Source organism: Epinephelus moara, chromosome 4 (assembly GCF_006386435.1).
Source record: "Epinephelus moara isolate mb chromosome 4, YSFRI_EMoa_1.0, whole genome shotgun sequence".
In the NCBI taxonomy this organism is placed as follows: domain Eukaryota; kingdom Metazoa; phylum Chordata; class Actinopteri; order Perciformes; family Serranidae; genus Epinephelus; species Epinephelus moara.
In genome coordinates this window covers 15,215,859-15,230,459 of record NC_065509.1, presented here as the reverse complement: position 1 = coordinate 15,230,459, position 14,601 = coordinate 15,215,859, and the positions used below count along the sequence as shown (strand labels likewise).

Genomic DNA, 14,601 nt, shown 5'->3' with positions numbered 1-14,601 from the left:
ACTCACATTATTACAGCCTGCTGCCTGTGTAACAAACATCCTTTGTAGAGCATGTGCATAAGGGAACTGAACTTTGCTGTACGCAATGCACACATGCCTACGTGAATCTGTCTTACATCACATTAGTCATAGAATTATGTATACATTCAATATTCAAATACACCCCAAAACTTTGGCTCTGTGTTTCAATATGGAAATTAGGATCCCTCTAAGTAGATGCATGCTTTGTCATCATTAAACAAGAGCTGCAGCTGCTGGAGGAAACTGTTACACAAACAAGGCCACAAAACACTGGTTTTTATATTATATAAGCACTTCCACAAAAAGCTGGAGTGAAAGGCTTTAGGGAGGGGTGACTGTAACTACAGTCTGTAAACACTAACCTTTCCATAACCACTCTTACTACAACAGAGGTGTGCAAGGTGTGTGACAAGACTAAGATGCTTTGTGATCCTGATGAAATGTCTACACAAATAATGGATTCCCTTCAACACTGATGGTTTAATGAACACTTTCATCACAGCTCTACTGCAATAGGAATTTTCTTTATTGGATTTATTACAAAAAAAACTGATCGGTGTCATATTTACATTCTCCAAATATCTTCACAGAAACTCTTAATAATATCTACATAATGGCTTTTAAAATAAAATACCATTCAACTCCAGGCCCAGTGAAAACACAGCAAACGTTTTCATACTTAGACTCTTAAGTACAGCATACAAAAAACAAAGAGAAACAGTGAAAAAAGAAACACAACTACGCATCAGAAAACTTAAGCAATTTCATCAATAATACTGCACATGGCAGCATCCTTGTCCCATATTTTGTCCCTCTTAGAAGCAGGGGCGCTCTTGTCCTGGTTACCTGCTGCCATACAGCTGGCACCTGCTTCCTCTACATCCATTGGTTCAGTTTTCAGTCTAGGGGCCTGCCCAGATGAGCAACCAACACTAGCTGCTGCAGGCACACTCCTTGTCCCATCGCTAGCACCATCCGAACCCTCCATCTGTGGTAAGTCATCAGGTAAGGACGCAAGGCACCCCTGGATCATCTCCACCACCCTCTCCAGATGTTTCTGGAACCTCTCAGCTGTCTCTAGCCTCTGTCTCTTCTGCACCTCCATCATCACCCTCAGTGTCTCCCTGGCTTGATGTGGCCTGTACTCATTTATCAGATGGTGCATATGAACAAACAGAAGCTTCAAGTCCTCCAGCTTCTCTTCACGCTTTATACTGCCGGGGCTTTTGATAAGGATGTCCAGAAGGTCCAGAAAGTTCACGAGAATGGACATGTTGAGCTTCTTAAGCTCCCTTTTGTGGTCAAACTGCATAGGATGGAGCCTCTCAATACCTTGGCTCTCTAGTGGCCGGATGATGAGATCGTCACACTGGAACTGGTTACCAAACATCATGTAGTTGTCTCTGATGGGTGGAGGTGGCTTAGGAGCCAGACCTTTGCGGATGTTTTCATCTGTGTATTCTTTGATGTACTGCATAGGCGGAGGGGGCAGGGCACTGACCTGCTGTGGTTCACCCATGATGCTGATCTGAAACAGTAACAGTAAAATGTTAATCTACTTGCCAAGCAAAACAGTCCCTTTTTAAAATAAGAAATAAGTTAAAATGTGTGCACCAGTTGTGAGTTTAGGACCACTTAGGGTTTCCTCTGTACATGTTAAAAAGTAACATGCATAGTAATAAGTTCATAGCTAATAGCAGTAACAGAGTCGGTCTAATGCTTTACAATAGGTGGCGATACTATCATACAAAAATACTGTATTAAAAGTATTTAAAAAGCTAGGTGCGTACCAGTTGTGCAACACTGGATTGCTTTAGTCAAGTACAGCTATATGAATCAAGGGTATATGCACTAATTACAAAAAAATGGGGCTTTTCAGAGTACTGAAAACTGTATTAAAACAGTAATGTGTATGTAAACTTAACTTTTATAACTGTGGCCAGTCCAGTGTTTTTTTCCATCTTTCAATACTCCTATACTGAATATTCTGATTTACTATAATGCTATGTGTTTAATGAGATTCTCATGGTATTGTATGTAAAAGTATGGACATACAGATTAAGCTGTAACTGCAGCTTTCACAAAACAAAGAAGAAAAAAACACATTTTTCACTTACTGTGTGATTCATTTTGCACAACTAGAATTACATATCTTATTCAGCTAATGTACCAGTAAAGTTACCTTAAAGACTGTGACCTATTTAAATGCAGTTATTATGTTCAGTTACTTCGTTAGTTTCCACCTCACCTCTGTATATTTTTGTTTTTGTCGACAATCGAGGCAACATTTGACTCCTCCATCGGAAGTCAACACCAATAGAGCGGTTGCCTCCATTGCTCCATCATAGTACACAGGGTTAAACATGCACTATCACTGCTACTGCCATTATTTCATTAATATTTTATTTTTTTACTGACACTTTAACTGCGCTGACACCTTCTATTGCTGCTGCTTTTAACTTTTTATGTGTGTGTGCATTTCTAATTGTTCTTACACCGAGGAAAGCAAACTGAATTTCATTGTACATTCTATGTAATGACAGTAAAGACTGATTCATTGATTCATTCATTCAGAAGCGGCAAGATCTTCCCCATGTAAAGTATGAAAGAACAAAGTTAGCCTGCTAGCTGTCAGTACGGGTGAGGGCTAACATAACAAGCGAGCGATGCTAGTTACGTTAGCAACTGTTTGCCATGCAACTTGTAATCAAATATCATCATTTACTATCTAAAACGTGTATTTACGTTAATGGATGTGTAGCTCCTCTCCTCTTGTCTACAATCAGACATACCGCTAGCCGTTAGCAGAACCACTGCGCTCTAGAGAAATACGCAGCTAACTAGCTATGTGGCTAGTGTTAGCAGTAACGTTACTTCTGCTAACCTCTGCTAACTAGTTACGTCGGAACCGCAAACTGTCTAACAAAATAAGCGCATTAAAATACAGCAAATGTACTTATACACACCTCTTAAATAGCTCCTCTGTTGCTAAATGTAGACTGTAGATATGAAATGTCACAGAGGTTTCTAACCGGACAATTAGCTCATGACTAGCTTAGCTCCTTCCATCCACTGACATGAACGTTTGTCTGTGTCCCATTTTCATTGGCTGAACTGTCCTCGTGACATTTATTTGGCCGCGCGGATTGGACCATACCGGAAGAGCGAACTAAAAGCTGATCGGTCGTAACAGTTGGAAGTATGATAAATGATTTGTTCGCTAATATAGCTAATATAAAAATAGTTTTGTAACGTTTGTTAAAGCATGACTGTTCAAAAAATAGTGTTGTTAGAGATATAAAGTGAGAGGTAAGCTTATTTTCACGGTATAATTTGTGGCTTGGTGATTAGAAATAATTTCTGTCCCGTATGATATCAAAAAGTGCATTTAACTAACCTACGTACCTACTGAAATAACTTCTGACGCAGGTTTTTAAACCTCATTCATACCAGTATTCTACGCCAAAGACTTTTCCAGCAAAATTGCCTTCTTATAAAAATGTAAAAACAATGATTATAACAATAAGCATTTATCCATAGAGCATTTTGCAAGCAAGAAGCACTAAGGGAATGGACTGGAAGACAAATAAAAAGCAATGGCAGAACACAACCATCATCAAAATTAAAACAGTTGCCTGAGGTAAGCAATTACACAACATAACTTTTAAAAAAGCCAACTGACATTAAACTAATCTAAAATGCAAAATTAGCTAAATCCAGATGTTACAATAAAATGTGAAAATGTATTAGCTGTCAAGAAAAGCCATTCTGTAAAAATGAATAGCCTATTAAGAGACAAAAACTAAAATTGTGTGTAGCAGTCCTGGTTTTACATAATGTATAGGTATTAAGGCCATTTCAGTTCACATTTAGAATCTAATTTATTTAATTTTCTGACTTTCTTTAAGCAGTCATTCATATGATACAGCTTAAAAGAGAGGGGGGATTTTTCAGATACTGCAGTCTAGTGGATATATGAAGTATAAAGTCCATCATTCTGATTCTGCCAATTCTCCAAAACAAAATTAAAACTTTGCACATTTTTAGAGCTATTGTTAATGATATTGTAGACTTTAAAATACTCAGACAGGACTACATTTATTAACATTCCACAGTCCACATCAGACAGGCTCTCTCAATAAGATGCTCATACTTTACTTGTACATTTAGTCAAATATTTGAATTTTGTTCTGATTTCATAATGGAATTCAACGAGTATATGTGATGTAAAAAATATTGCACAGTTTAAAATTCAGGGAAAATAATAAAAACATTATATAGGCTAGAAATACTGAAACCACTGCTGAATGTATTTTAAAAAAAAAAAAAATCCTCAACCCTGATTTTCTGACATTGTCTTCATGTTCTATGTATTTTTTCTAACAAAAAAGTGCCCCTCAGTGAAAATTGATGCAGACCAGATAGTAGTCCATTCTCATCCAAAATTCTAATGCAGACTAAACTGTAAGAGTGCTTTTCCTGATGGTGGTGCTGTAGCATCCATATACTGTAAATCTCCCAGGTTTTGTGAGAATTGCTTCTTGAGGATTGCTTCAGTCTTTAAACTCTCTAACTTTGTAATAATAATAATAATAGGCCTAATACTAATAATAATAATAAACTTTATTTATAATGCACTTTACATTCCAAGGAATCTCAAAGTGCTATAAAACAAATGATAAAAACAACAGTGTAGTACAATCAACTACAATTAAAACAGAAAAGGGCACTCAAAAGTGATACAAAAGAAAAGAACACATGATCAAAGCATTACATGGGATATATAAGGATGAAAGTGACATGAAAAAAGTGGTCAACGGAAAGCTTATAAAATTATTAAATTATAAAGCTTGTAAAATTCTACTCTCTAACTCAAACTACTATGTCTAAACAAGATCCCAAAACCACCTTTTTAATCTTCATGATTACTGGAACACAACTCTAACACTGCTTGAAGCTATAATCAACATTATTTTTCTAACATAGCCTCAACATTCCCAGCACGATTACAATCTGTCTCTATGTGTCTGTGAGCATCATATGGGAGAGAATAAAAAAACACAAGGAAACTGAAACCATCTCACAAGTGCTGTATAAAAGCAGGGACAGGTGTGATGACAGTGGGGCTTTTTCAACGATGCAATTTATACATATACACAGGCAACACAGTAAAACACCTCCCTAAAATCTTCATCATGGCTGTAACAATGTGAAAACCCAAAACCTCAGTCTTAGTACACAGTTATTACGTAATTTTTGCCAAGTGTGTTTTAAAAGTTCAGCAGTTTTGATAGTGAAATTAATGCCCTCATTTTTGTTAAATTAATACTCCTGTCTAATATTTACAATTTTACCTAAACTTTGTGTCATTACCAGGATATATTGTCACCTTCAGGGTGTATATTTGGTGTTAAATGTATAAAAGTGCAGAGATTAAATAATGACCCTCCCACTTCTGCACAGCTCTCACTGACTTATTGCAACATAGTTAGCGAAAGTACATGTGAGCGCTTGTAGTGTGTGTGTGTGTGTGTGTGTGTGTGCTTGGGTGCCTGTGTGTGTGTGTGCATAAGCACAACCCATTTCATGCCGTAAGGATGTGGTTTACCGAGTGCAACAACTTTATGCCGGAAGCTCCACAGCTTCAGTCAAGTTATCATCCACTGTTTTCTTTTCTGTCACTTCGAGGTACTCAGTCTCTCTCCGTCAGCCAAAAGCCACCATTGTTTTTCATATTGTTGTTCATAGCTGTCACCATGTTCCCCAGGGTGATTTTGAAGGGAACTATGATTAAAAAATCTCAGCAAAAGAAGAGAACATCACCTTGCAACTACAAGGAGAGGTTTTTTGTATTGGACACCCAAGACCTGAAGTATTCTGAACGCAGACCGGGGGTAAGTACGCACCTTACTTATTAATACACTAGATTTAAATTTGAAATGAAGCAATCTGGATGCTTGGTTTGTAAATATGGCGTATAAGGAAACAAGTACAATATGAATCATATCAATGGTATGTGTAGCACACTGAAAGTAAAGATCTTGATCTTTCAGAAAAAGCCCATGCAGAAAGGCTGCATCGAGCTGTCCAGGATCAAGTGTGTGGAGATTGTGTGTACTGACGTCCCCATACCATGCAACTATAAGTACCCTTTTCAGGTGAGCTCATACACAAAGATGAAATATATTGTTATATGTTTAGTAGTGTGTAGTATAACCGTTAATGACATAACACAAGAATATAAGTAGCATTTTTCTGAAATGCAAATGTCTCTACAGGTTTTTCACAACAACCACTACCTCTACATTTTCGCCCCAGACAATGATTGCCGTCAGAGATGGGTCAGAGCTCTTAAAGAGGGTGAGCAATTTTAGAACATCATGCTTCAGACAATGATGGCAGCACAAGATGTAAACTTGTACTTCATAGACTTGATTTCTGAAACTACATTTATATCATTCTGTCTGATACAGAGACAAAGCATAACGACTTGGTTACAAAATACCACCCGAACTTCTGGATGGATGGAAAATGGAGATGCTGCCAACAAACAGAGAAACTGGCAACGGGTTGTCATGTGTATGACCCCGTGGGATATGGTTTGTATTATTTCATCTTGTCTCCTTGTTTCATTTATATTTCCATAAGTGTATTTGATCCCGCCTGACATTGTCTCATCCATATGAACTTGTGGTAAAGACAAAACTTGATCTACATTTAGTAGTGTTTCATATTTTAGCATCCTACAAAATCTAGTGTTAAAGTGTTATTTTGTACATTTGGATGCACCTAAACATTCTCCAATCGCATTTTTCTGACTCCACAGCTTCTAAAAAGCCGCTTCCTCAACTCCCGGAGCCAGAGGTACCCCTTTCTAAAGCATAAATAATGTGTGCTGTTGAAATATTATTGATGTGTTAGTCAATACTGCTCAAATTAGTGGGGGTAAACAAAATAACTTCTTGATATTTATTCTGTTGCTTGTACCATTGCACCTCATCACAGATGATTTTTAGCTCCGTTGGTTTGTTAAGTAAGGGCGTTTACATCTATTTCATATTTGTCTGCTCTGTGTCTTTTTAAAAGTAAACGTAAAGTTGAAAAACCCCTGCTGTCTTTATTTTCAGCCCCTTTGTGTGAAGATACACGGCTGTAAAGAATTTTAAATATAACAGTAATTGCTCTCGTCACAAAATATGTTGCTCAAACAGAAGAGTTTGTTACTTTGAAATTCATAGAGCACATTAATATCCCATATCGTGTTGGGGTTTTAGATTTTAGATGGTTTTCTTTTCTTTTTCTCTGGTAGATGGCAGTGCATCATGCAGGACAGAGGATTGTCATCGCTCTGCAGGACTACACACCGCTTGGAGATGATGACCTGCCCCTACAGAAAGACCAGGAGTACACTCTGATCAACAGCTCCCACTCCGACTGGTGGGCCGTACAGGATGACAAGGGGTAAGGCACATAAAGATGCCCACCTCAGGCTTAGTAACAAAATTCACTTAAAATAAAAGCACAAATGATAGCACTTTGTCTATTGTAAGGATGAATATGAGTCTACGATTAATGAATATTTTTTCCTGACCCCTCATCAGGAACACAGGCTTCGTACCCAGTACTTACGTGGCTGAAAAATCCGGCAGCAACTTTGAGAGATTTGAGTGAGTTTGATTTAATTGTGTTTCCCATTGTTAACATGTGGATATATGCAAATCCATTCTGCCCTCTATACAATTAATTTACTTGTCATTAATTTGTCGTCTCACAGATGGTACAACAAAAACATAACCAGAGGGGAAGCAGAGGATTTGTTAATGAAACAGGTAAAAACAATGTCAGTGTTTCAGGATCCAGGTGATTATTCCATTTCCATCTGTTTGTGCCTCCAGCTGAGTTTTGACAGAACAAAATAACTTCTGCAAATAATAATTGTGATGGCAATTAACAGGATGTCGCTCCCACGTGACGCAGTGCACTTTTGCTGTGACTGTACCACCTACAGCAATCTCGCATTTGCAAAAATTAATGCAAATGCACCTGCATGCACGACAAGAATGTGACATGACATGGGACGTGAAAAATGCCTCACAACCACATTGTTTCCTCCAATGTTGAATTTCCTGCCGTGAAGTTGCTAAGTTTTGCAAGTGGGAGGTCGAGAGCTATTCAGCATTTATTACCCAAAATGACTGTTGTAACTGCAGATCGAAAAAAAAAAAAACAAAGTCTGACACTACAAATGTATTATTTACCTTTGATGATTTTATCTGGTTTCCACTCTTTACTTTTAGGGGAAAGAAGGTGCATTCATGGTGCGTGACTCGAGGCAGGCAGGGGTCTACACAGTTTCAGTCTTCACCAAAGCACCCGGGTAATTTTATTTCCTTCCTACCCTTTTAGCTGGTAGAAATAAAATATGATTAGTAGATAATGTGGTGCTAAATATACATACATCTGATATACTTGATAGCATGTGACTGAGCCTTTGATTAAATAATAAGATATTAAATAATAAGATGTTCCAGAGCCACAGCTTGACACGCTGGTGTATATTTAGAATGAACATGACCTGAAACCAGTGGCATTTTTTCCTCATCTTACACTATTTATTATAATTTACAGTGAATGTTTCACCCATGTTGCATAAGCATCTCTTTGTTTTCCTTTAGATCTAATGGGGAGAAGAATCCAAGAGTGAAACATTACCAAATCAGACAGACAGAAACGGGAGAGGCCACATTTTACCTGGCAGAGAAATACCTGTTCAGCACCATTCCTGAGCTCATTCATTACCACCAACACAATGCTGCCGGTAAGTGTGTCGACCTCTGGCACGCAGCAGTATTAAAATGAAAAGATCAGGTGCCACAAGGAAGCTTGGTTCATTAAAAACTCCTGTCTCAAAAAACATTGTTACAAAGGGCAAAAGAATGTGCTCAGATGCCTTATATAAGATTAGTAATTAAAGGGGCGCTCCACCTAAATTAAGAATGCCAATATGTTTTTTTCCATTGTCTACAAAGGTTCAATCAATATTTGTCTACTCTTCCTAAAAGGCAGAAACCAAAGACCTAAATCAAAAACTTGTGATGTCGTCAAGTATGAAGTCTGGAGCTGCTTCATAGACAATGAATGGGGGACTGATTTTGTGGCAGAGTAGAAACAAGTCTCCTCAGACCTCTGATGAACAACAGAAAGTCGCCATCTTAAGTACCCATGATGCCTATATGAGTCATGTGACATACTACACCAAATCCACATCAAATAATGGTAAAAAATACATTACATATTACTTGTATACACCACTACCATACCAAGACTACATGTATATAAGGTGCAAAAAGGCACATAAAGAAAATATTGGTATATACAAAAAGGAGACTATCTGTATACAAATCATGTATTTCCCGTAAGTTAACTACTCTAAGGTCTCTTGCTAAATAGGATATAGACATGCTAAATACATACAACAAACACCGCTGTGAATCATTTGTCAAAACACAGCAAGAAAATACATTAAAGTATTACTCATATACACAAATTCAGGCCACATATATATGAATAAAGGGTGCATGAAGAAAATCAGTGAGCAGTATATACATATATACAAATGCTGTGCCCCCAGTTATCCCAGCTGGCATTCTAATGTTTATTCACTGTTGAATCAACGTCATATACCATATTTGATTCATTGCTGAATTATGGTTTGATTTTGACAGATGAATCAACGTTGATTTCGCAATGTTGTTTCAGTGTTGTGTCATAAATTTTAAACGTTGTTTTAAAATGGTTTCGACATTGAAATGGGTCTTTCTGAAATTTCAATGTTGATTTATGAGAATTTTGTTGACTTTTTTACAACCATTGGAATTTAATGTTGTTTCAGTGTTGTTTTAATGTTGAAACAGATCTTTCTGAAATTTCAATGTTGATTTACAGTATGAGAATTTTGTTAACTTTTTTACAACCATTGGAATTAAATGCTGTTTCATTGTTGTTTTAATGTTGAAACAACTGACCTAACCACATTTCAACATTGAAAGTCAGACGTGTGCCAGCTGGGAATTAGTATTACAAAAGGACTCTGACTTTAGCTGTTATACGTGTGCTACCTATCTAACATTATGAATTGTTCTTACCGAGTTACACTGATTTTGTGGACCCACAAAATGTTTATTTTAGCTTTATTCTTATTCATGAGCTTTATTCTATTGTAGTGTTCCCAGTTCTGAAACTAAAAGTATACCCATATACTCAGAACATTCACCTGGCTGCTCTCAGTGTCATCTCTAACATCTTTTCCAACTCATTGTCTTTGGAGCAGCTCCAGACTTTACACTTTATGACATCACAAATTTGAGTTTTAGCACTTGTTTTTGGATTTGGCAGATAGTTGTTCATGTTTCCTATTATTTTGGACTGTCTTACCATAGAAATAACGTGTTTGAGTTTTGAAAATAGGTGTAGTTCTTCTTTAATATGTCTGTGTGTCATCTGTGCAGGTCTGATAACCCGTTTAAGACACCCTGTCTCTCAAGATGGAGGCTGCTGTCAGGAAATTGCCGATCCCTCGAAAGGTTAGAGGATGTACTGTTGTGTAAATGGGTCAGCTCAGCTGGTTGAACTGGATCTCACACACACACACACACACACACACACACACACACACACACACACACACACACACACACTCACAAAAAAACTTATTGCAGAAGAGCTTGTTTTTGCTGACCTCTAGTGGTTCTCACAGAGGCATACTCAGGGTGTGTTCAGTGCTCCCTGACAGTTATGTGACTGTTTGGTGTTGTGCAACAAACCGGGCACTTTCATAACTCTTTGATTACAATCAATAAATCAATTTTTCTTATGTTATCTGAACTCAACTACATTATCAGTATTATCACCACCTGTTTGCCGCTCGACAGATCAGTGGGAGGTGGACCCTGCGGAGCTGACACTGGGTCAGGAGTTAGGCAGTGGCCAGTTTGGGCTGGTGCTGGAAGGGAGATGGAGAGATAAGAAGGTGGCAGTGAAGATGATACGAGAAGAGTGCATGTCAGATGAGGAATTTAAAGAAGAGGCAAAGGTCATGATGTAAGTGCACTTCATAGAGTTGCTTCATATTGGTCAGGTGATCGAACCACTCAGCTTATGTGTGTGTCTGTGTGTGTTTTAACAGGCGGCTGTCCCATTGTAAGCTGGTTCAGCTGTACGGTGTGCGCACCCAGTGTACTCCCATGTGTCTGGTGTTTGAGTTCATGGAGAATGGTGCACTGTCAGACTACCTGCGAGCCAGGAAAGGGTGTCTATCCCAGGACACGATGTTGGGGATGTGTCTGGATGTCAGTGAGGGGATGGCTTACCTGGAGAGCTCCAACTTCATCCACAGAGATCTGGTAAATCAACAGATAGAGCTTTTTATGATGTACTGGTGCTGTGTTAGCAGAGTTAATCCATCTGTTCCTCTTTCTTCCACAGGCTGCCAGGAACTGTCTGGTTTCAAAGAACAATGAGGTGAAAGTATCTGACTTTGGTATGACAAGGTATGCTATCCACTGTATTGTAAGGAACTTTTAAAGCACAAAATTTATTTTGTTTTTACTGTAGCTAAATGTCACTTTAGTGCCGTTTAAAGGTGAGTGTCTGCTCTCTGTGCTGTAGATTTGTGCTTGATGATCAGTACACAAGCTCCCAGTGCTCCAAGTTCCCTGTCAAGTGGTCGGCCCCAGAGGTCATCAAGTACTGCAAGTTCAGCAGCAAGTCCGACGTCTGGTCATTCGGTTTGTTCATCCGTCTATCTCTGTGCCTTTCAGTTGTTTTGTTTGTGTCTGACTTGCTGTCTTTGGAGTCAACATCCTTCATTTGTCTGGTTTTGAAGGGTAGGTTCACCCCAAAAATCAAGGTACATATTTTTCCTCATACCCATAGTGCTATGTGTTGATCTAGATTGTTTTGGTGTGTATTGCCAAGTGTTGGCGATGTCAGCCTTCTCTCCAACATAATGGAAATAGATGACACTCGGCTTGTGGTGCTCAAAGCACCAAAAAAATACTTTCAAAAACTCAACAGCAATGTCTCTTTCCAGAAATCCTGGCCTGATTACTCAAGATAATCCACAGACTTTGTTGTGAGCAGTTTCATGTAGGAACTATTTTCTGTCTACTGAACTACACCCACCAACCGTATCACCATGCAGATGGAAGCGTGCATCTACTCATGGACGAGAGGCCCTTGCTCATGCCAGCATAAACATTAATGGCGTCGTCCTCAGCTGAGTTGTAGCATTAGCTAGCTCAGTGGTGCTAGGTGAGCTAGCAGTAGATGCATGCTTCTGTCTGCACAGTGATTCGGTTGGTGGGTGTAGTTCATGAAACTGCTCACAACAAGGTCTGTAGATTATCTTTAGTAACTGGGTCATGATTTATGGAAAGACACGTTGATGTTGAGTTTTTCAAATGTTTTTAGGTACTGTAAGCACCAAAAGTCAAGTGCCATCTACTTCTATTATATTGGAGAGAAGGCCGACATCTCCAACACTCGGCAACTCACACCAAAACAATGTTAATTGATAAATAGCACTACAGGTATGAGAGAAACTGTGTACTTTAGCTTGCAGGGTGAACTGCCATTTAATCATTCATATTGTTTTCAGATTTTGTGTAGTTTTCACAGAAAAACAGCAGGTCTTGGGAGTTCTGCTGGCTAGCTGACAACACACCACAATCATCTGTGTTTCCCTGATAGTACACTGACTCTGGTGTTCTGTGCTATAATGTACTAAACTGGAAACCTAATAAGACTACAATAATTTGAAACCACTTTCAGAAGCAAAAAGAAGACATTTCAATACACAGATGTTTGTAACTACTGAAGAAAAAAATGATGCAAGAGTAAAAAGCACTGGGCCTTCTTTTAATTGATCATAGTCATTGATTTAAATCCATGTACATGTGTGTACAAGTGCCAAAAACTGTATTGGTAACAATTTTCATGGAGCAATGCCAACTCTTGGATTTGCAGTGACCTCCAAGAAGATAAATTTGTTGGGAAAATTGTGAAATAGGAGTTTAAACAGGCCAGCAACATATTGACCTGGCTTGGACAGTTGCCCAGGACAAGTGTTCTGAAGTTGTGACTTGCTTGTATCTAACAGATGCTGAAAATAAATAATATAGTAAGAAACTGTTTTTAAGAACCAGGGATGATTTTGCAAGACTGCATGTAGCTAAATAGTAATGCTGAATGGATAAACACATGGCTCTAAAATCAGTTTATGATTAAATCACTTGAAGCTTGTCATAATCATTTAAAATACTGTGTGCAAAAGAGCTTGTATGGAACCACCACAACCATGCAAATGATTAACCAGACACACGGACAGATCAGAGGATTAACTGACCACCAGCCAGTCTCCTTATAGGTGTGTTTATTCAATAATAACTGTGTGTCTCCCTGTCCACCCCTGCTCAGGTGTGTTCATGTGGGAGGTGTATAACGAGGGCCGTCTTCCTTATGAGAACCGCACGAATGCCGAAGTGGTGGAGTCCCTGAATGCAGGCCTGAGGCTCCTGAAGCCACGCTTGGCCCCAGAAGCTATTCACCTGCTCATGGAGTGGTGCTGGAAGGAGGTGGGGACAGGAATTTGAACGTAGTAGAAGCACTGCAGACATACAAAACACACAGACATCACAACTGTTTGCAATAATGCTTTTGTTGTCACGTTTTCATTCTCAGAAAGCAGAAGATCGTCCATCCTTTGCTCTCCTCCTGCACGAGCTGGCCTCCCTCGCAGACCTGTGAACCAAGATGTGATTTGAGGTTGAAAATATGAAAATAGCTCTATTTATTTTATTTATTGATTTATTTCCTATTGCTTGTCAAATGTTTTTTTTTTAAATGTCTTTAAAGTTATTTCATGTAAGGTAATTACAAAACACAGACACTTTAATATTCCTAGATTTTGCAGTTTATCTGTTTCATGCTGTACCTGTATACCTCTGTAGACTGTCTTCTCCTGAGAATCCTTACACAGTTCATTCAGACAACTTACTGCAGGTTTATGATTATGTTTTAAATACTCCATAAGGTCTCTGTACATTAAATAGGTGAGACGGCTGTGTTGTTTAACTCACTGTTAATTAAATGGATCCTTTGTCATTCTTGTCGTTTTAATTTTCAGGACTACAACAATGACAGCTTTCAAAATATGACCAAAAGTAGGTGATACATTTACTCTTCAGAAATGGAAAAAAATGTCTCTGAAGATGTCACAAATTGTAGGATTTAATAATTCAGATTTTGAACACAGTTTGACCCCACATCTTTCCTTTGACAATTTGTCATTACGTGTAAGCTTAAAAGGCAGTTGTAAAAAGCCTGTTTGCCTCTATATGGAGAATAGCAGCTATAGCCAACTTAAATTCAGGTCATTTGCAATGGATTCCAATTATGTTTTCAGGCAGACATTATGAAAATGTCAAAAGAAACTGTTCAAACAACTGCTGCAACATAACCCATTCTGCTGCTGTTCAACTGTGTGCTCCAAAAGGTCATGGTTTTGGCATAATGTGGCTA

General features: G+C 38.4%; 2 protein-coding genes across 3 annotated transcripts; one reads left to right on the top strand and one right to left on the bottom strand.

Moving 5' to 3' along the window:
- Positions 1–526: 526 nt before the first annotated feature.
- On the bottom strand, positions 527–3,131 carry med7 (mediator complex subunit 7). Its single transcript, XM_050042300.1, has 2 exons — positions 2,988–3,131; positions 527–1,549 (listed from the first exon to the last, which is right to left on the bottom strand). Exon 2 carries the CDS (start codon positions 1,538–1,540, stop codon positions 776–778), a length of 765 nt encoding a protein of 254 aa, XP_049898257.1. The 5' UTR covers positions 1,541–1,549; positions 2,988–3,131; the 3' UTR covers positions 527–775.
- Positions 3,132–3,191: 60 nt separating this feature from the next.
- Positions 3,192–14,183, top strand: itk (IL2 inducible T cell kinase). 2 transcript variants are annotated; one of them, XM_050042291.1, is made up of 19 exons: positions 3,192–3,330; positions 3,562–3,661; positions 5,789–5,915; positions 6,075–6,179; positions 6,300–6,381; positions 6,495–6,620; positions 6,848–6,885; positions 7,331–7,482; positions 7,623–7,688; positions 7,796–7,850; positions 8,319–8,398; positions 8,697–8,839; positions 10,530–10,604; positions 10,953–11,121; positions 11,207–11,423; positions 11,506–11,570; positions 11,689–11,807; positions 13,498–13,655; positions 13,762–14,183. In XM_050042291.1, the coding sequence occupies exons 3-19, from the start codon at positions 5,808–5,810 to the stop codon at positions 13,825–13,827; spliced, it is 1,824 nt and encodes a 607-aa protein (XP_049898248.1). In that variant the 5' UTR covers positions 3,192–3,330; positions 3,562–3,661; positions 5,789–5,807; the 3' UTR covers positions 13,828–14,183. The 2 variants fall into 2 exon arrangements, with proteins under 2 accessions (XP_049898248.1, XP_049898247.1); XM_050042290.1 differs by lacking the exons at positions 3,192–3,330; positions 3,562–3,661 and having other exon boundaries at positions 5,646–5,915.
- Positions 14,184–14,601: the final 418 nt, after the last annotated feature.

Excerpts from the sequence above, each read along its gene's own strand:
- med7 (XM_050042300.1), bottom strand. The coding sequence starts at position 1,540 with ATGGGTGAACCACAGCAGGTCAGTGCCCTGCCCCCTCCGCCTATGCAG.
- itk (XM_050042290.1), top strand. The coding sequence starts at position 5,646 with ATGCCGGAAGCTCCACAGCTTCAGTCAAGTTATCATCCACTGTTTTCT. Across the intron at positions 6,180-6,299 it reads ACTATAAGTACCCTTTTCAG|GTTTTTCACAACAACCACTA; the intron begins GTGAGCTCATAC and ends ATGTCTCTACAG. Across the intron at positions 6,886-7,330 it reads CTCAACTCCCGGAGCCAGAG|ATGGCAGTGCATCATGCAGG; the intron begins GTACCCCTTTCT and ends TTTCTCTGGTAG.